Consider the following 21067-nt stretch of genomic DNA (forward strand, 5'->3'; position numbering starts at 1 on the left):
CCTGTTGGGCGGGACTAAGGTCGGAAGTGGGTCTCTCTCTGTCAGAATGGTGCAGTTACGACCTCTGCTGGCTGATTAGAGGCGCCTACATGGAGATGAGGAAGGAGTGCTCTTAGGGTGTGTCTCTCCGTACGCAAGGCTAGGTGGCGTAACACTCGTCAATGTGTGGGTGGCAAGATGCGTACGGCTTGCTGCTCACGTGTCGGAGGGGATGTGGGTTCGGGCAGGGATCGGCAGAGAGGAAAAGGACGCGCTAAAGGGGGAGAAATATTTTTTTATGAATGGGGGGAAAACCATCGACTTCGGCGTTAGAGATAGCTTAAAGAATACACACACACACACTTCCATTGTAATTTCTCACTGTGCTACATTCACTCCCTGAAGCCCAGGCCAGCTGTCACACAACCACAGCCCTCAAACTACCTAAATGTGTACTGCAAGGGCAGGGCTAATTTATGCAGCTCTGTGGTTTTTCTTAAGCTAAAAACATTTGTACATCTGAATGCTATTGATGTTGGTGTTCCTGGAAGTGGTTTCACACCTGCGGTATATTATGAGCTGATTCATAGGGATGTCATAATAAAAGCTCTGGTAGTAACTGTATGTCAAGTGTAAATATTAGCTGGATTTTAGTGAATGTAATTAATAATATTGTTGTTTTTGACTTGAACAAGACCAGTTGTTGTAAAACATTTAATCATAATGTAATGACACAAAGGGTTGGATGATACATGGTACCCTGTAGTACACAACATTTTAAAATATGTGATCTAGTGGTTGTTTCTATTTCCAAGTGTCTGTGCTAAATTTGGTTACCCTTTTTCAAATCTCACCAAAGAATTTCTTTAGGGTTTCAAGTCAGGTGACTGTGACGGACGGTACTGTGACCTTCTTCTGAAACCAAGCCTTGGTGGACTTTAAGTTATGCTTGGGATCATTGTCCTGTTGGAAGGTGCAGTGATGCCCAATACCAAGCCACCACCCTGGTTTGAGCATAGTGGAGCCCACTTTTCTTGTGCTTTAGGGTCAGTAAAGGTGTATGTTTTGGAGTTTCATGGAGACCTTCAGCGTTTAGTATGCGCCCTAGTGCCTGCTGCTACCGGATTTGCTTCAGTAAACAGTTACAAACCGGGTCCATAATGTACTTTACTTCATTGTGCTATCACCTAATTTATATTGTAACTCTAATAAGCATTATTATTAATGAATTTGCCAATGCTTCTTTGATCATATTGTTTTGGTTGATGTGTTAGAAGCAGGAAAAATGGGCAAGGGCCATATTGTAATGGCTAGACCAGTGTTTCTCAACCTTTTTTCAGTCACGGCACCCTTTAAAAGTATTCAAAATCTCAAGTCACCCCAGTCTAAAATGTATTAAAAAACTTACGCTCTGCATCCCTCGGACTGCTAACACACAAAAACACTACAGGTACTGTGGTTTCAGAAAAACTCTCTTGTGCAGAGATGTGCCTGTGTTTGTTTCTGCTTTAAAACATACGCGCCATGAACCAATCAGATTTAACATCATTAAACAAGTTTATAGTTTATTTCTCAATTATTTGTCATTATACCACTAGCACTGCTCATTGTCTGCATGGTTTCTCTGTAGCTCGGTTATGGCTCTCATACTCAAACTCAAAAGAAGCTTTATTGGCATGACAAATAAGGACACTCGTATTGCCAAAGCAAGTTAGAGAGAAATAATAAAAATAACAATAAAAAAGTACAAATATATACAAAACAGTTACATGTGCAAAAATATAAAATATTAATAAAAACAGTGCAAAATAATAACAATAAAAATTATAATATTTACATTAATGAGGTAATTACCTCTCTCTCTGTGTGTGTGTGTCTGTGTGTGTGTGTGTCTGTGTGTGTGTGTCTGTGTGTGTGTGTGTGTGTGTGTGTCTGTGTCGCTTGCTCTCTCCGTGATACTGAAAGTGATTTATATTTCGACAATAAACAGCTCTTAGTATGACTGATTAATTCCCTCTACTGACAAAAGTGGAATGGTTGAATTACAGCCGATAAGAACTGCACAGAAATATAAATATATATAGAATCGGATCGTTCGCAAACGACTCATCACTATAGGCAACGCACGCAACCCGCGTTGACGTTGTAGCGTGGGGAAAGGGGTGTGTGAGACAAATTTTGATGTTTGAGGCGGCTAATGGTCTACAAGTTGACTTTTTTGTATTTAAAATTTATTTCATTTTCAATATCAGTAATATCAGAATATTTTTGACGGCACCCCGACAAAGCCAGACGGCACCCCGGTTGAGAAAGGCTGGGCTAGACGACTGGGTCAGAGCATCTCCAAAACTGCAGCTCTTGTGGGGTGTTCCTGGTCTGCAGTGGTCAGTATGTATCAAAAGCAGTCCAAGGAAGGAACAGTGGTAAACCGGTGACAGGGTCATGGGCGGCCAAAGCTCATTGATGCACGTGGGGAGTAAAGGCTGGCCTTTTCTCTCTTAAAACTGCGTTTCACTTCTGAGTTTTTATTCATAAATTGATTTTCTTCTTCCACTTTTCCATGTCAGAGGAAACTCCAGGTGTGAAGTGGATCAAATTCAATAAAGCTTTTTATTAGAAGCCCACAGAAAGCCAGACGGTGAGCTAAAGCCCTGAGCATGCTGGAACCTGAATATTTACAGCCAGTCCGTGTGCCGTGTGGAAGCAAGTTCAGAATGTAAAGTGACATTCTGGCACCTGTAAAGTCTTTAGCTTCTCAGCAGCTTCCACAAATGTATTTATCTCTGGCACATGCCAGCAACAATGCGTATCAGTTCATGTTCATTTGTTCTGCAAAATGTCAACACGGGATGAGGCTGCATTATTGATATATGCCAATTGTTTACAATGACTAAGCAGAATTTCACAGTTGGGAGCAAGTCTCTGTTGTGGAACTTTAATGTGCCAATGCTCTGTTTAGTCTGTGTGTTTGTAGTTGCTAGTGCACTGAACTGAGTAATCGTTTACCCCAAAGGTTAATCTTTTATTGGCTTTTAACAATCTGTTATATTCGTTTATTTTAAACACACATCTCCAATGCTAAAATGGTATGAAAATTCCTATCAGTGTATTAATGATAAAAAATGATTATGGATAATTATTAATGCAGTAATATTCAAATAGGTCAAAATTATATTAATCAGATATTGAAGTTGTTGTACTACTAAGAATATTCAGTGTAACCGGTTGGTGCACCACAAACGCTGTCACTACTGTTTCTTTACATACCACTAATGCAGAAATCTGTGAACTCAATGTTAGGTATGGTAGAGAATGTGACATTTTCAGGCAGTTTCTCTTCAAAGACTCAGGGAACCTTGTTAGTATGTATATCATCTTGGAATCTATGAGGTAATTGATTTATTTTTTTTAAATATCGCATCCCTTCACAAAGCTGTGTGTGCTGAGGAGCTCACAGTTTGATTGACATCCCCTTGGGAGAGATTGAGAGAGGCTAGCGCACAGTTTCATTATGCTGCGTTTATGTATAATTAACAAGGAATACATGTAGGCAGTAAGGTATTGTCATTTTAGGTCTTTAACATGCATATTGATGCTGCCATATTGCTCAGACTGAAATACTGATTTCGGTCCTCATCAAAGCAAAAGAATAAGGACTGAAGCTCAAGTATCATTTACTGATGCAAGCTCTAACAAATTCCAATCATTTTCATCATTTGGCTTAACATTAAAGGTTTCCAGTTGTTATTTACACTTGAAAATAAAATTGCATCAATTTAAAGATGTTTTGAGAAATTTGTCCAAAATGATTGGAGGTTTCTATACCAACCAAGCACAAGCTACACCTGATTGCACTTTTATTTAGTTGGGCATGGTTTTCCAACTGCTGATCAGTTCAGTAAGATGAAGCTCCTTCTTAGTTGGTTTGAGAATCTGCAGCCACACCATCCTTTTATTGATAAGATTGAAATATAAACAGTTACAAGAAGATAAGGAACAAAAATGGTTTTAACCAGAGATTTCTAGCACTGTCGCCTCACAGCAAAAAGGTCCTGGGTTTGTTCCTCGGGTGGGGTGGAGCGGTCCTTTCTGTGTGGAGTTTGCATGTTCTCCCCGTGTCTGTGTGGGTTTCCTCCAGGATCTCCGGTTTCCTCGCATAGTCCAAAGATGTGCAAGTGAGGTGAATTAAAGAAAAAAAATTGTCCATGACTGTGTGTGTTTGGCATTAAACTTGTGAACTGATCAATCTTGTGTAATAAGTAACTACCGTTCCTGTCTTGAATGTAACCAAAGTTTGTAAAACATGATGTTGAAATCCTAATAAATAAATAACCAGATATTTCTAAGTTTCTAGCCATTTTACTATTTTTAAATTAGATTAGATTAGATTCAACTTTATTGTTATTGTGCAGAGTGAACAAGTACAAAAAAAGCCAACGAAATGCAGTAGCATCTAACCAGAAGTGCAACACAGAGATATTTACTAGAGATGGACCGATCAGGGTTTTTGGCACCGATTCCGATCTCCGATCTCCTCTCAGGGACATCGGCCGATAGCCGATTCCGATCGGGGGGGATTTAGCAGTAAATAAACTTAAAGCAGCGCGTGTGTGTGTGTGTGTGTTTGTGCCTTTAGAAGATACGCTTTGTTCACAGTATCGCTAGAAGTGATTCATGAGTTGATTCGTTTTTATGTGAAGCGTAAGTTTCTCTTCTCAGTTATCTCTCCGTGTTTACTGTTATTAATTAAATGTCGTGGTTTTAAATAAACACCAGCTACTACAGAACATTTTGTGTGACTCTCTTACATTAAAAAGCTTCATTAAACTGCTATTACCACAGATCTGTAACCGACCGTCAGACTCGTTCCGTCTAAGGAGCTAAAAGTTTTCTAAAAGTTCAGCAGATGATCCTGAACTAACGAATTTGGTAATGAATAAACTTTTGCCTCGGATTGGCTCTGTAACGTTTTCTGTTCTCATCTACATCACAAGTAAGAACCGCTTACGATTTACCAAAGTGAACCAGGAGTTTATATAACGTGCTGATAGAATCGACTCAGATGTGACCGGGTTGAATTATCTTTTTAAAGTAAATATTACAATCAGCAAAATTACATCGTAAGAGCTTTCACGATGGTTTCTGTACGATTGTTGATGAATGGTGATGCGATGGTTGGTGCTTCGTAGCTCAAAGTCTGGATCAATCCACTGAGCTGTTAACTTAACATGGTCTTTATATATCACACGATCAGATCGATTCGTAGCCGATCGATCGTCCCATCTCTAATATTTACATATATTACAGTTAAAGTGCAGAAGTGACCCAATAAGTGAAATGAGGAGACCTAAGTTAAGAATATTAAACAGATGATGTTGATATTAACAGATAATGATGATTGTACAGTGTATTTATTTAGTGCATTATAACCCATTTTTAGCAGTTTTCTACTGCCATACACTTAATGAGACTCCTTTATCACATAACAGCCAACGACCCAGAAGAGTAAGGGCTTACATGCTTCCTTTAAGGCTGTGGCTTATGTAATGTTACTGGGGCTGATAAATCGGCCTGGAAGAGCAAGCTAACTACCCTGATGCCATAGATGTGTAATGAATTTAATCTTTGATGAGAAAACAGAAGTGCCAGCCCTCCCACCTAAAAACATGTGCCAGTTATCTTTCAGCTCCTGAAAGACTTTAAAGTTTGTAACTTTTGTATGACTCATTTGACTCATTTACATACAACATGACTGGATTATATTTGCAGTGTAGCATTTGCTTCTGTCTATTTTTAGTAACTGACTGCCTACCAACCACTCAAAACGTTAGTAATGGAGTGACTGTAAATTCAGACTGTAATGCGTGAGCACAGCCATATATCCCGCTGCTCCACCTGGGCGCCAGACAGCGTTTTGTTAACCAAGTTTTTGTCAGTTTCACTCACCAGTTAATAATCCTAGTGGGAAGATTATTAAACCATGTTTAAGCCACCATGTTTATCCAAAAACTTGCAAACACTGATGTAGGTGTAAAGTTAATGTTTTGAGTTGGTGGGGAGTGGGGGGTGGGGAGTGTTTTAGATTTGTTTTATGCGATAGCGACACCCAGAGTTCAAACAGTTCAAGCAATTAAAAAAAAAAAACTGTTTAATAGCAGGCCAACTTTAATTTTATTTTAAAAATACCCCGCAAGCCGTTTCAAAAATGGTGACAGGCTGCAAATGGCTTGCGGGCTGTAGTTTGGACATCCCTGATCTAAAGGTACTGGTCTCCTGAGCATCCAAGTGTGATTTCAAGCAGCTAGCTGGTATCTCGCAGCTGTCTAGGAGGGATGGATAGATTATTAGTCATGAGCTCAAGTATGTACAAGGGCAATTAGCACCCCATCATCAAGGCCATTGATCTGCCCTGTGATATTACATGACCTACAGCTTGTAAAGCTCGTGGCTGACCGGCCGGCTTCTTTGGTCACAGGGTTCCTTCACCCTTCTGGATTGGTGAATGATGTGTGACGAGAGGTAATAAGCAAGGACTAAATTGAGACAAAATAGGGTTAAAAAAATGGAACAACAAATACTGTTGCCACGTTTACATCCAGCCTGATAATCGGTTATCAATCTGACTAATAGCTCAGTTGGAATAGAATGCATCCATGTGTGCACCTCAGTCAGAATAGACTAGTCTGATTGAGGCCATTCTGAATACTACAAAGTTTTCCAGGTTGTGGTGCAGCGATGTAACTACACAGTCACACTACTGTTGGTTAGCTGGGAGATATCCTGTAAACACCTAATTTAAAAGTCTGTCTAGTCTCTTTAGTATTGATGAGACATAAATACTGACCTTAGCAAAGCTTAGATATGTATGATCTGCTTTTATGATCTGTATAGGTCATTTGCTGGAGTGTCTTATTAGGCTTAAGGATTCTGTGCAGAATTCTGTGTTCTATGGTAAAGTTTGTGCAATGAGAAATTTTCAGACCCACCGTCAGTACACTCATGGATTCCTCATGTGCAGGAAGCCTTTTTGACATTATGGAAGCAGCAAGCTTTAACATGAAGCAACAGCTGACTGGTCAGATTCCTACACACAAATACAGCCATGACTTTCACTCACCCCCTCCCCACACAAACACACACAGTATATGCATGCTATAATGCAGCGCTTCCCAACCTTTTTTTGCACCACGGACCAGTTTCATATAAAATATATTTTCATGGACCGGCGGAGGGACTTAAAATAGAATAACTATACTGCTTACAAATGAGCATTTTTTCGCTGCAACGAGACGCTGCTTCCACCCAGGGGGTGATATGAGACGATAAACACCCGTGTGTTGGAAATAAAAGCAGTGTTTTCATGGCTGATGTAGCGATCTCTAATTATTTATTCCTTCTGTGTGGCCCGCTAATAAATGACCCACAGACCGGTACCGGTCCACAGCCCAGTGGGTGGGGACCTCTGCTATAATGCACTCTGTTTAAAAGGTATTATCTACAGTGTATCACAAAAGTGAGTACACCCCTCACATTTCTGCAAATATTTTATTATATCTTTTCATGGGACAACACTATAGACATGAAACTTGGATATAAGTTAGAGTAGTCAGTGTACAGCTTGTATAGCAGTGTAGATTTACTGTCTTCTGAAAATAACTCAACACACAGCCATTAATGTCTAAATGGCTGGCAACATAAGTGAGTACACCCCACAGTGAACATGTCCAAATTGTGCCCAAAGTGTCAATATTTTGTGTGACCACCATTATTATCCAGCACTGCCTTAACCCTCCTGGGCATGGAATTCACCAGAGCTGCACAGGTTGCTACTGGAATCCTCTTCCACTCCTCCATGATGACATCACGGAGCTGGTGGATGTTAGACACCTTGAACTCCTCCACCTTCCACTTGAGGATGAGCCACAGGTGCTCAATTGGGTTTAGTCCATCACCTTTACCTTCAGCTTCCTCAGCAAGGCAGTTGTCATCTTGGAGGTTGTGTTTGGGGTCGTTATCCTGTTGGAAAACTGCCATGAGGCCCAGTTTTCAAAGGGAGGGGATCATGCTCTGTTTCAGAATGTCACAGTACATGTTGGAATTCATGTTTCCCTCAATGAACTGGAGCTCCCCAGTGCCAGCAACACTCATGCAGCCCAAGACCATGATGCTACCACCACCATGCTTGACTGTAGGCAAGATACAGTTGTCTTGGCACTTCTCACCAGGGCGCCGCCACACATGCTGGACACCATCTGAGCCAAACAAGTTTATCTTGGTCTCGTCAGACCACAGGGCATTCCAGTAATCCATGTTCTTGGACTGCTTGTTTTCAGCAAACTTTGCTGGCTTTCTTGTGCGTCAGCTTCCTTCTGGGATGACGACCATGCAGACCGAGTTGATGCAGTGTGCGGCGTATGGTCTGAGCACTGACAGGCTGACCTCCCATGTCTTCAACCTCTGCAGCAATGCTGGCAGCACTCGTGTCTATTTTTTAAAGCCAACCTCTGGATATGACGCCGAACACGTGGACTCAACTTCTTTGGTCGACCCTGGCGAAGCCTGTTCCGAGTGGAACCTGTCCTGGAAAACCGCTGTATGACCTTGGCCACCATGCTGTAGCTCAGTTTCAGGGTGTTAGCAATCTTCTTATAGCCTAGGCCATCTTTGTGGAGAGCAACAATTCTATTTCTCACATCCTCAGAGAGTTCTTTGCCATGAGGTGCCATGTTGAATATCCAGTGGCCAGTATGAGAGAATTGTACCCAAAACACCAAATTTAACAGCCCTGCTCCCCATTTACACCTGGGACCTTGACACATGACACCAGGGAGGGACAACGACACATTTGGGCACAATTTGGACATGTTCACTGTGGGGTGTACTCACTTATGTTGCCAGCTATTTAGACATTAATGGCTGTGTGTTGAGTTATTTTCAGAAGACAGTAAATCTACACTGCTATACAAGCTGTACACTGACTACTCTAAGTTATATCCAAGTTTCATGTCTATAGTGTTGTCCCATGAAAAGATATAATGAAATATTTGCAGAAATGTGAGGGGTGTACTCACTTTTGTGATACACTGTACATCTGGTTGACTTTTTACTGCCATTTCTGTTATAGACGCATCTGCATGCAAAACATGAATGAAATAGGATCAAATGAAATAGCATATGCAGTGCGAGGTTAGGAATGAAGTGTTAACCATATTGTGTGTGTGGTAATTGGTTAGGATGCAATTTCCTGAATTAGCATCAAGTGGTTTGGTATGACTAAGCTCTTTAAGCTTCTAGGGCAGTTCCAAAAGATTCAGAGCCGAACAGGAACAGATGCCTACTCCTAATTGTATTAGATGGGAGAGTCAATAGAATGCTCATTATGGTGTACATCTTCATGTCATGATGTGTTGTTACACCACTATTTGATGGAGCGGTTATTGAAATTTTTTTTTATTTAGTTTCTTGCAGTCAAAGCCAGTCACTGTTCAAAGTGTCATACATGAAGATTTACTGTAGTCACCAGGGCTTGTTTAAAAAGTGAAGCCACCATTTGTGTTTCAGTAGTAGAACTGTAGTAAACACTACATAGAACAATTACAGCCCCTTCTAATCAGACCAAACACGTGTCTATGTTTATGATCTTTGTACATTTTATATGATTTTAAATGCATTTTATAGAGATTGTAATAATCAACAAGTAACTGAAATATGTCACCAATTTTTTTTTTCTCCTTTTGGCTGCTCCCATATTTCATTGGTCAGCACATTGGTTCATTTTGGTTCACATCCCTGTTTTGGTCCAGTTTTTAAACTGGATGCCCTTTCAGACTCAGCAGTCCTTATTTTCTCTGTGATTGGGATGTCAAGTGCACCTCCCAATGTTTACCTAAAGATTTTTGTTTGTTTGTTTATTAGGATTTTAACGTCATGTTTTACACTTTGGTTACATTCATGACTGGAACGGTAGTTACTCATTACATAAGGTTCATCAGTTCACAAGGTTATATTGAACACAGTCATGGACAATGTAGTGTCTCCAATTCACCTCACTTGCATGTCTTTGGAAAGTGGGAGGAAACCGGAGCGCCCGGCGGAAACCCCACGCGGACACGGGGAGAACATGCAAACTCCACACAGAATGAACCCAGGACCTTCTTGCTGTGATCCAACAGTGCTACCCACTTAGCCACTGTGCTGCCCTACCCAAAGATATTAAGCCTTTTTAAGAAGCCCACATAGAAGAAGATAATTTTAATCAACAGTAATTTAGTTATCATCTTAAGTGCACCTTACATAAGAGTTCTATATTGGGCATCTAGTTCACAGGACGACACTTAGAAGGAGATTTAGCCAAGGTAATGAATTGCGGCAGGGTAAACATGTAAAAATGTGGTTTAAAACTACATTTTGTCTTTACAAACTTTAATAAGAGTAAAGGTCTTAACTAGAGATGGGACGATCGATCGGCTACGAATCGGTATCGGCTGATTTTTAATCAAAATATGCGATCGGCGATATTTCCTAAAAGTAGCCGATCCGATCGTGTGATATATAAAGACCATGTTAAGTTAACAGCTCAGTGGATTGATCCAGACTTTGAGCTACGAAGCACCAACCATCGCATCACCATTCATCAACAATCGTACAGAAACCATCGTGAAAGCTCTTACGATGTAATTTTGCTGATTGTAATATTTACTTTAAAAAGATAATTCAACCCGGTCACATCTGAGTCGATTCTATCAGCACGTTATATGAACTCCTGGTTCACTTTGGTAAATCGTAAGCGGTTCTTACTTGTGATGTAGATGAGAACAGAAAACGTTACAGAGCCAATCCGAGGCAAAAGTTTATTCATTACCAAATTCGTTAGTTCAGGATCATCTGCTGAACTTTTAGAAAACTTTTAGCTCCTTAGACGGAACGAGTCTGACTCGGTTACAGATCTGTGGTAATAGCAGTTTAATGAAGCTTTTTAATGTAAGAGAGTCACACAAAATGTTCTGTAGTAGTTGGTGTTTATTTAAAACCACGACATTTAATTAATAACAGTAAACACGGAGAGATAACTGAGAAGAGAGACTTACGCTTCACATAAAAACGAATCAACTCATGAATCAATGAATCACTTATAGCGATACTGTGAACTCTGCGTCTCTGTAACTCTGTAACTGCGTCTCTTCTAAAGGCACAAACACACACACACACACACACACGCGCTGCTCCGGTTTATCTTTACTGTGAGGCTCTTTTTAAGTTTATTTACTACTAATTACACCCCCCCCCTCCCCCCCCGATCGGAATCGGCTATCAGCCGATGTCCCTGAAAGGAGATCGGAATCGGTGCCAAAAACCCCGATCGGTCCATCTCTAGTCTTAACACCTGTGATAGCAACTGCTCATACACATGACATGCAGGGATGCAATTTAGCCCAATTCTTGTAACCAGGGACCAACTTTTATTAGTTAAAGGTTAGCCATTGATGGCTCACAGTGAGCAAATCTTAATCCTTTTGTGTTTTTGATCATTACTTCTTAGCATGAACTATTTTTATTTAATAAATAGTTATCTGAATAACAAAGTGCTCGACTCGAGGCTTAATGTGTGCTCACAGATTTCATTTTTTTAAGAATTGTGGGAGTAAATTCTAGGATTGCTGATTGTACACTGTTGGGTTTATAATGGGGCAAATAATCAACAGGGAGTCGGAAATCTGTGACTGATTGAAGCATCTTTACACTGTGTAAGAAGCACTGTCATGAAATTGTAAACAGCATGGTGAATTGCTCTGAATGATTTATGCCTTAGGAAATAATTGAAACATATTTAACATAGGATGTCTTTCATGTGTCCTTGTCTCTTTCACAGAGAGCAAATGATGAGAATGGCAACTGTTCGGGCGCCAGCATGGAATTTCCCACCACTAACCTGTATGAGTTGGAGAGCAGAGTGTTCACTGACCATTGGTCAATCCCATACAAAAGAGAGGAGTCACTGGGCAAGTGCCTCATCGCCTCCACCAGCCTGGCCAGACTCGGTAAGACTGCATCAATGTGTTTGTGTTTAAATGTGTCTGGATTTGAAATTGATTTGATAGCTTTTTGCTTTCTGCAGGTCTGGCTGATGCAGATGAAAACTGTAAGAGATTTATTGACAGGTGCATGCCCGAGGCCTTCAAAAAGGTGTGTATGTGTGTGTGCCCTTTTATGCATATGCAGTTATTACACAGTGTAAAATCCTTCCTCTCACTTTCTTTCTCTGCTTCTTAATGGCCCTTTAGTTGTTGACATCGAGTGCAGTGCACAAGTGGGGAACAGAGATTCATGAGGGCATCTATAACATGCTGATGCTGTTGGTTGAGCTGGTGGCAGAGAGGGTCAAGCAGGACCCCATTCCTATTGGCCTTATGGGAGTACTTACTATGGTGAGAGTCCACATACACACACACACACACACACACACGCAAACACAGTCACTATAGGTGCGTCTCACTCCAAGAACCTTTTCAGGAAGCTATTTTGGGACTGCAGGTGTGTGTCCAAAACATCCAGTGCTGTTTTACTCTGTTTGGGCTTCATAGTTCTTTTCAGTGGACTAGAGACTGCTGCTATACTAAAAGAAAATGATATTTTGGGCCTGTTTCATTATTCTACTTTAAAACTCAATACAAACCAGAGCAAAGATCTAAATGTTCTACATTAGGTCAGCAATTTCCAGAAAAAAAAAAATCCAAACATGTAATAAAAATTTAGGGGTGCTAGGGCTGATGCTCTAGCCACCATCTGCTGGGGCCTGGAGCTGTTGAATTTAAATCTCAGCTCTGCTATCAGCCAGCCAGGTGCCTACACAAATGTGATAAGCTATGTCTGAGAGTGGACAACCAAATTATGCAATTATGGCCTCTGCAGGTTGATCTATGGCAGGGTTTCTTAAACTTACTCACATTTTGTTCATATTTTTTTTTTTACCGCGACCCAGGCAACACAAACAATGCATCAAAACAAAACGAAATGGACTTCATTGATGAAATTGGTGTCAGTGTGGTTTACAAGGTGGACTGTAAAGCCTCCACAAGGGGGCGTTCGTATACAAGTTAATTTCGTGTTTGTGTGCCTGTTAAAATGTAAGTATAATAATTTTTTTTGCAACCCATTGTTTTGGCTTGCGATTTTTATGGCACCTGCACAGAGACGGAGGATAATAGAGATCAGTGCATGACTCCACATACATGATACTGATCCTTGTCTGAACCCGCCTCGTGCAGGTGAAAAGCAGTGGCTGGCTACTACATATAGGTCAGAGGTGGCATATGTTAGGTACAGCGCTCCTCGATCAGGGGAGCGGTCTGCAGCAGTAGAGATGCAACTTGGTCATTGGATATGACTAAATTGGGAGAATACAGAAATATACAGAAATGAAACAATTATAATTATTAAAGTTAGTAGGTACATTTTTGTATGTTTTGTGTTTAAATACAGTTTAAAGTAAATTCACAGATCGCATGTGAAATATTGTGTGTACATTCCTGTTTTAATATTATTTTATAATTTTTAATTGTATATTTAAACTTTTTTAAATGGATAATGGACGGCATGACGGCGCAGTGGGTAGCACTGTCGCCTCACAGCCAAAAGGTCCTGGGTTCGATTCCTAGGTGGAGCGGTCCTGGTCCTTTCTGTGTGGAGTTTGCATGTTCTCCCCGTGTCTGCGTGGGTTTCCTCCGGGAGCTCCGGTTTCCTCCCACAGTCCAAAGACGTGCAAGTGAGGTGAATTGGAGATACAAAATTGTCCATGACTGTTTGACATTAAAAACTAGAACTGATGAATCTTGTGTAACCAGTAACTACCTGTCCTGTCATGAATGTAACCAAAGTGTGTAAAATATGACATTAAAATCCTAATAAATAAATAAAATCCTAATAAATAAATAAAATCCTAATAAAATAAATAAATGAATAATGTTTATGTTTATAATGTTTTTCTGATTTATCTGTTTTACATAACACAGACCCTGCTGTGTGAAACTGTGTAGGAACTGTCTAGTTCTTATTCATGATAACAGAATAAGGCAGAGCACCTTATTTAATAAAATGTCCCCAACCTTCAATGCAAATATACCCAGTGTCTTTGAAGCATGGCCTTTCCCGCAAGACAAGCTTCTAGGATAAGATTAACTTGCCACAGCTAAATGTACAGGTAGTGGTGTTATTTTTAGACCTGTGTTACACTTCCACACAAGGAGTCTAGCAAGCTTTTTATCCTTTTAAACAAATGTCATTGTCTTACAGAACATGTGAGAACCAGCATGTATTTTATTTTTAATTCAAACTGAGGTAACAATTTAGCTACTAAACATTCTTACCACAAAACCTACAAGGGATAATAGTTGCCTCACAGCAAGAAGGTTCTGATTCCCAGGTAGAGTTGTTTGTTGCATGTTCTCCCCACGTCTCTGTGGGGTTTTTTCTGGCAGCTTCAGTTTTCACACACAGTCCAAAGACATGCAAGTGAGCTGAATTAAAGATATAAAATTGCCCATAATTGTGTTTGACATTGATGTTGACTTGATGAATCATGTGTAACCTGTAACTACCTGCCCTGTCATATATGTAACCAAGTGTAAAACATGATGATATCAAAATTCTTGCCCTGTTATGTGAACGCAGGGCTGCACTGTTGTAATTCACTCAAGCACTTCTCTGTGTCTGTGTTTTTATTTCTCAGGCCTTTAATCCTGATAACGAGTATCACTTTAAGAACCGTATGAAGGCGAATCAGAGGAATTGGTCCGAGGTGTTTGGTGAGGACAGCATGTTTGCGGTCTCCCCCAGCTCTACTTATCAGAAGGTGAAATGCATTACAGTGTCTCATTCAGTTCATCAAATTGCTGTTGTGTGTGTGTGTGTGTGTGTGTGTGTGTGTGTGTGTGTGTGTGTGTGTGTGTGTGTGTGTGCTTTGCTATTGTCTGTTGCTCAGACGATAAATTTCTTCTGTTGAAGGTCAGACAGACTGGTTTTCTAGTTTCAGTCGTGTGTGTGTGTGCGCGTGTAATTGAACAAGTATGAATCTCAGATGTACTTACTGTAAGACTGAGAATATGGTTTCATTTCTGAAAGACCATGACATGTCTGCTTTGCACTCTGTGTGTGTGTGTGTGTGTGTGTGTGTGTGTGTGTGTGTGTGTGTGTGTGTGTGTGTGTGTGTGTGTGTGTGTGTGTGTGTGTGTGTTACAACAATCTAATACCTGCTATATGTGTTTAAGGGAGCATTATTGCTTTATGGATTAGTTCAAAGCATTTTGCAAGTTATTATTAAAGAGTAATCCGGAATGAAGGACATGGTAAAAATATAATGTTGCAGGCTGTTGTAGCCTAGTGGTTAAGGTACTGGACGAGCAATTCGAAAGGTTGCTGGTTCAAGCCCCACCATTGCCAGGTTGCCACTGTTGGGCTCTTGAGCAAGGCCTTTAACCCTTAATTGCTTAGATGATATACTGTCACAGTACTGTAAGTCACTTTGGATAAAAAGCATCTGCTAAATGCCAAAAATATAAATGTTGTAATTAGAGATGGGACGATCGATCGGCTATGAATCGGTATCGGCCGATTTTTAATCAAAATATGCGATCGGCGATATTTCCTAAAAGTAGCCGATCCGATCGTGTGATATATAAAGACCATGTTAAGTTAACAGCTCAGTGGATTGATCCAGACTTTGAGCTACGAAGCACCAACCATCACATCACCATTCATCAACCATCGTACAGAAACCATCGTGAAAGCTCTTACGATGTAATTTTGCTGATTGTAATATTTACTTTAAAAAGATAATTCAACCCGGTCACATCTGAGTCGATTCTATCAGCACGTTATATGAACTCCTGGTTCACTTTAGTAAATCGTGAGCGGTTCTTACTTGTGATGTAGATGAGAACAGAAAACGTTACAGAGCCAATCAGAGGCAAAAGTTTATTCATTACCAAATTCGTTAGTTCAGGATCATCTGCTGAACTTTTAGAAAACTTTTAGCTGCTTAGACGGAACGAGTCTGACTCGGTTACAGATCTGTGGTAATAGCAGTTTAATTAAGCTTTTTAATTAAGCTTTTTAATGTAAGAGAGTCACACAAAATGTTCTGTAGTAGCTGGTGTTTATTTAAAACCACGACATTTAATTAATAACAGTAAACACGGAGAGATAACTGAGAAGAGAAACTTACGCTTCACATAAAAACGAATCAACTCATGAATCAATGAATCACTTCTAGCGATACTGTGAACAAAGCGTCTCTTCTAAAGGCACACACACGCGCGCGCGCTGCTCCGGTTTATCTTCACTGTGAGGCTCTTTTTAAGTTTATTTACTGCTAATCCACCCGACCCCCCCCCGATCGGAATCGGCTATCGGCCGATGTCCCTGATCGGAGATCGGAATCGGTGCCAAAAACCCCGATCGGTCCATCTCTAGTTGTAATGCGATTATAATACACACTACATTTCAAAATATTTATTTTTACTTTTAAACCTTTTTAAGATAATACGTGACCATAAGGCCTGTCACAGTTTTTGTTCAAATGAATATTCATAGTACCAACATTTATATCTGAATCATTATTGTCAGCCAAAGACTTAGATTTATGAACTGGACCAGAAGTATGTAGAATTACAACGTACATTACAATGCTAGTTCAGTACATAGGCATTTTACATTATTGTCATGCCCAGATCAAAAAATATACAATAGTAAGTCAAAACAATGGACACAATTATGTGTTAAAGAATTGTATTACGTTTAAATACTAAGTAAAGTAGATTCTGGTATATTCACTTATTTGAAGTTAATTGCACTTTTAATAAGTGGGCATAGAACAACATACATAGTGTCAAACCAAGTTTATTTATCAGAATATTAAGAGTCGTATGTAATGTTTCAACAATCAGTAGCAATTTGCCTAGTGTTCATGAACTAAAAGGATATATTCTTTGTAATTTGCTTTTGTGTGTGTGTGTGTGTGTGTGTGTGTGTACAGGAGCCTCATGGATGGCTAGTGGATCTTGTAAATCGGGTAAATATCTCTTAAATCTTAATGCATTCTTTCACTTGCAGCATTTTCACTTAGGGTCAATTTTCCAGTGGATGTTTGAAATGTTGTTTAAAGCATACGTCACCTCATGGCTTTTAGTAAAACAAGAATGTCAGTTAAACAGGACACAAAGCTGCTGGTAAATCTGTTAATGGATTTTCTCTCTTACTTTCTCTGTCTTTGTAGTTTGGTGAGATGGGGGGCTTTAATGCCATTCAGAGCAAGCTGAATCAAGAGGAAATGGAGATCGGGGTAAGATAGTCATATTACGTGTCCACTTGCCTTTTCGCTTTGCCGCATTCAGTTCATTTCAATTTGCAGCACAGCCGCATCCAGAGGAAGCCTGATGTATTATAACTTTAAACAAATGAGTATGAAAGCCGCCTCAGCAAATCATTTGCCCTGTTTTAGTCCAAACCAGACTTTGCAGCAGAGATCATTCAGTGTTTTTGAATCTTACTTTTATAGAACCTTCTGTTTAGCAGGTTATTAGTGGTTTGGGACAGATCCTTAATCCTACAGGCAGTAGAAATTATAGTGAAATGTTTCATGCTACGTGTGATGTTTGGCTCACAAGTGGTGCTTGTTTATTTGAGGGTTGTACATTTAGACCCTGATAATGAAAGCCATTTTGCGACTGGGTGCTAATTGAACTTTCTGACTGGTTGGGAGGGGTGGCATCTGTAGGCGTATGTGTATTAGGCCTGTCAAAAAGCTTCAAATGTGTTTAAAAAAAGAACAGACAAAAGGTTGATGATGCAGATACACTCTAACCCGTCCGTAAAAATGTTTCAAAGCAATGCAAGCACATTTTCTACTGGGGCAGTAGAAGCTCAGTGGTTAAAGCACCTTTCCTATTGGTTCTAATGTATTTAATGAATGTAATTTAAGTACATTTTGGTCTGTTCATTGCAGTATCTATCTCATGCCATGTGTTAATTAATTTATTATATATAGTGTTGTGTTTTTTAATTGGAAAGATCACTTTACTTCAGTTAAAAGTTAACAAATTTGTTTATTACAAATTGTAGGAAAACCAAGGGTACAACTGCTGGGCCGAGGACTCCTTTTTACCTAATATCAGGCGCATGCAAAAAAGAAGCCCCGATTGTCTCTCCATACACACTCTTATAGTCCCCTTATCTATGCCGGGGGCGTGCTCACATTCTTACACATTCTTTGTTCTCAAACTGATTTCATCAAGTCTTAATCAACTAAGGCATAGTCCAGTCTCTTTCTGCTGCAGTCAGCATACATGCCAGCTGACCCATACACACTGTTTTTCTACTTATCTGCTCCATTCTTTATACAAGGACTTTGCTTAACCCTTTATACATAACATTCTGTGGCTTCGGCCTTCACAGTATCATAATTAAGTTTTACATTGTTAATTTAATAATCTTACAATAGCCACCCTTCTTTTCAATAACAGTCATAAGCCTTCCATTCATGGAGTCTGTCAGTTCCTTGATCTGTTGACGATCACCTTTTTGTGCAGCAACAACCACAGCATCCCAGACACTGTTCAGAGAGATGTACTGTTTTCCTTCACCTTAAATCTCCCGTTTAAGAAGGGCCCACAAATTCTCAATAGGGTTTAGGTCGATGAGGAAGGGGCCATGTCATTATTCTTTTATCCTTAAGGCCTTTACTGGCTAGCCACACAGTGAAGTACTTTGATGCATGCGATGGAGCATTGTCCTGCATAAAAATGATTGTCTTCTTGAAAGACTTTTTCCTGTACCATTGCTTGAAGAAAGTGTCTTCTACAAACTGGCAGTAGGTTTGAGAGTTGATTTTGAGTCCATATTCAACCAAAAAAGGTCCAACTAGCTCATCTTTAATAATACCGGCCCATAGCAGTACCCCACCTCCATCTTGCTGGTGTCTGAGTTGAAGTGGAGCTCTATGCTTGTTACTGATCCAGCCACGGGCCCATCCATCTGGTTCGTCAATAGTCACTCTCATCTCATCAGTCCATAGAACCTTTGATAAATCTGTCTTCAGATATTTCCTGGCTTTGTCTTGATGTTTTTTTGTAGAAATTAGGTTTGTCTGTGGTCAGTCATGTATGCCGCTGTCGCGTTTTTTTGTGCGTGTGTTTTCCGCTAGGTTAAAGAGAGTATGGTATGTGAGCCTTGTCTGTGATTGGGTAACGTCCACCCCAGTTTAAGAGAGTATGGTGTATGAGTTTTGTCTATGATTGCGTTACATCCACCCCAGTTTAAGAGAGTATGGTGTATGAGTTTTGTCTATGATTGTGTTACATCCACCCCAGTTTAAGAGAGTATGGTGTATGAGTTTTGTCTATGATTGTGTTACATCCACCCCAGTTTAAGAGAGTATGGTGTATGAGTTTTGTCTATGATTGTGTTACATCCACCCCAGTTTAAGAGAGTATGGTGTATGAGTTTTGTCTATGATTGTGTTACATCCACCCCAGTTTAAGAGAGTATGGTGTATGAGTTTTGTCTGTGATTGCGTTACATCCACCCCAGTTTAAGAGAGTATGGTGTATGAGTTTTGTCTATGATTGTGTTACATCCACCCCAGTTTAAGAGAGTATGGTGTATGAGTTTTGTCTATGATTGCGTTACATCCACCCCAGTTAAAGAGAGTATGGTATGTGAGCCTTGTCTGTGATTGGGTAACGTCCACCCCAGTTTAAGAGAGTATGGTGTATGAGTTTTGTCTATGATTGCGTTACATCCACCCCAGTTAAAGAGAGTATGGTGTATGAGTTTTGTCTGTGATTGCGTTACATCCACCCCAGTTAAAGAGAGTATGGTGTATGAGTTTTGTCTATGATTGTGTTACATCCACCCCAGTTTAAGAGAGTATGGTGTATGAGTTTTGTCTATGATTGTGTTACATCCACCCCAGTTTAAGAGAGTATGGTGTATGAGTTTTGTCTATGATTGTGTTACATCCACCCCAGTTTAAGAGAGTATGGTGTATGAGTTTTGTCTATGATTGTGTTACATCCACCCCAGTTTAAGAGAGTATGGTGTATGAGTTTTGTCTATGATTGTGTTACATCCACCCCAGTTTAAGAGAGTATGGTGTATGAGTTTTGTCTATGATTGTGTTACATCCACCCCAGTTTAAGAGAGTATGGTGTATGAGTTTTGTCTATGATTGTGTTACATCCACCCCAGTTAAAGAGAGTATGGTGTATGAGTTTTGTCTGTGATTGCGTTACATCCACCCCAGTTTAAGAGAGTATGGTGTATGAGTTTTGTCTATGATTGCGTTACATCCACCCCAGTTAAAGAGAGTATGGTATGTGAGCCTTGTCTGTGATTGGGTAACGTCCACCCCAGTTTAAGAGAGTATGGTGTATGAGTTTTGTCTATGATTGTGTTACATCCACCCCAGTTAAAGAGAGTATGGTGTATGAGTTTTGTCTGTGATTGCGTTACATCCACCCCAGTTTAAGAGAGTATGGTGTATGAGTTTTGTCTATGATTGCGTTACATCCACCCCAGTTTAAGAGAGTATGGTGTATGAGTTTTGTCTGTGATTGCGTTACATCCACCCCAGTTTAAGAGAGTATGGTGTATGAGTTTTGTCTATGATTGTGTTACATCCACCCCAGTTAAAGAGAGTATGGTGTATGAGTTTTGTCTGTGATTGCGTTACATCCACCCCAGTTTAAGAGAGTATGGTGTATGAGTTTTGTCTGTGATTGCGTTACATCCACCCCAGTTAAAGAGAGTATGGTGTATGAGTTTTGTCTATGATTGCGTTACATCCACCCCAGTTAAAGAGAGTATGGTGTATGAGTTTTGTCTGTGATTGCGTTACATCCACCCCAGTTTAAGAGAGTATGGTGTATGAGTTTTGTCTATGATTGTGTTACATCCACCCCAGTTTAAGAGAGTATGGTGTATGAGTTTTGTCTATGATTGCATTACATCCACCCCAGTTAAAGAGAGTATGGTATGTGAGCCTTGTCTATGATTGCGTTACATCCACCCCAGTTAAAGAGAGTATGGTGTATGA

General features: G+C 40.1%; 1 protein-coding gene across 2 annotated transcripts in view; it reads left to right on the forward strand.

Annotated features, from left to right (window-relative positions):
• usp24 (ubiquitin specific peptidase 24) overlaps window positions 1–21067 on the forward strand; it is a 90210-nt gene that overhangs the window by 11997 nt on the left and 57146 nt on the right. For both annotated transcript variants that reach the window (XM_063002166.1, XM_063002167.1), the window contains exons 2-7: window positions 11849–12017; window positions 12095–12162; window positions 12261–12404; window positions 14705–14827; window positions 17009–17044; window positions 17249–17314. In XM_063002166.1, the coding sequence (XP_062858236.1) occupies window positions 11849–12017; window positions 12095–12162; window positions 12261–12404; window positions 14705–14827; window positions 17009–17044; window positions 17249–17314 (606 nt within the window). The remainder of the gene's footprint in view (window positions 1–11848; window positions 12018–12094; window positions 12163–12260; window positions 12405–14704; window positions 14828–17008; window positions 17045–17248; window positions 17315–21067) is intronic.

This window comes from Trichomycterus rosablanca, chromosome 9, assembly GCF_030014385.1.
Source record: "Trichomycterus rosablanca isolate fTriRos1 chromosome 9, fTriRos1.hap1, whole genome shotgun sequence".
NCBI lineage: Eukaryota > Metazoa > Chordata > Actinopteri > Siluriformes > Trichomycteridae > Trichomycterus > Trichomycterus rosablanca.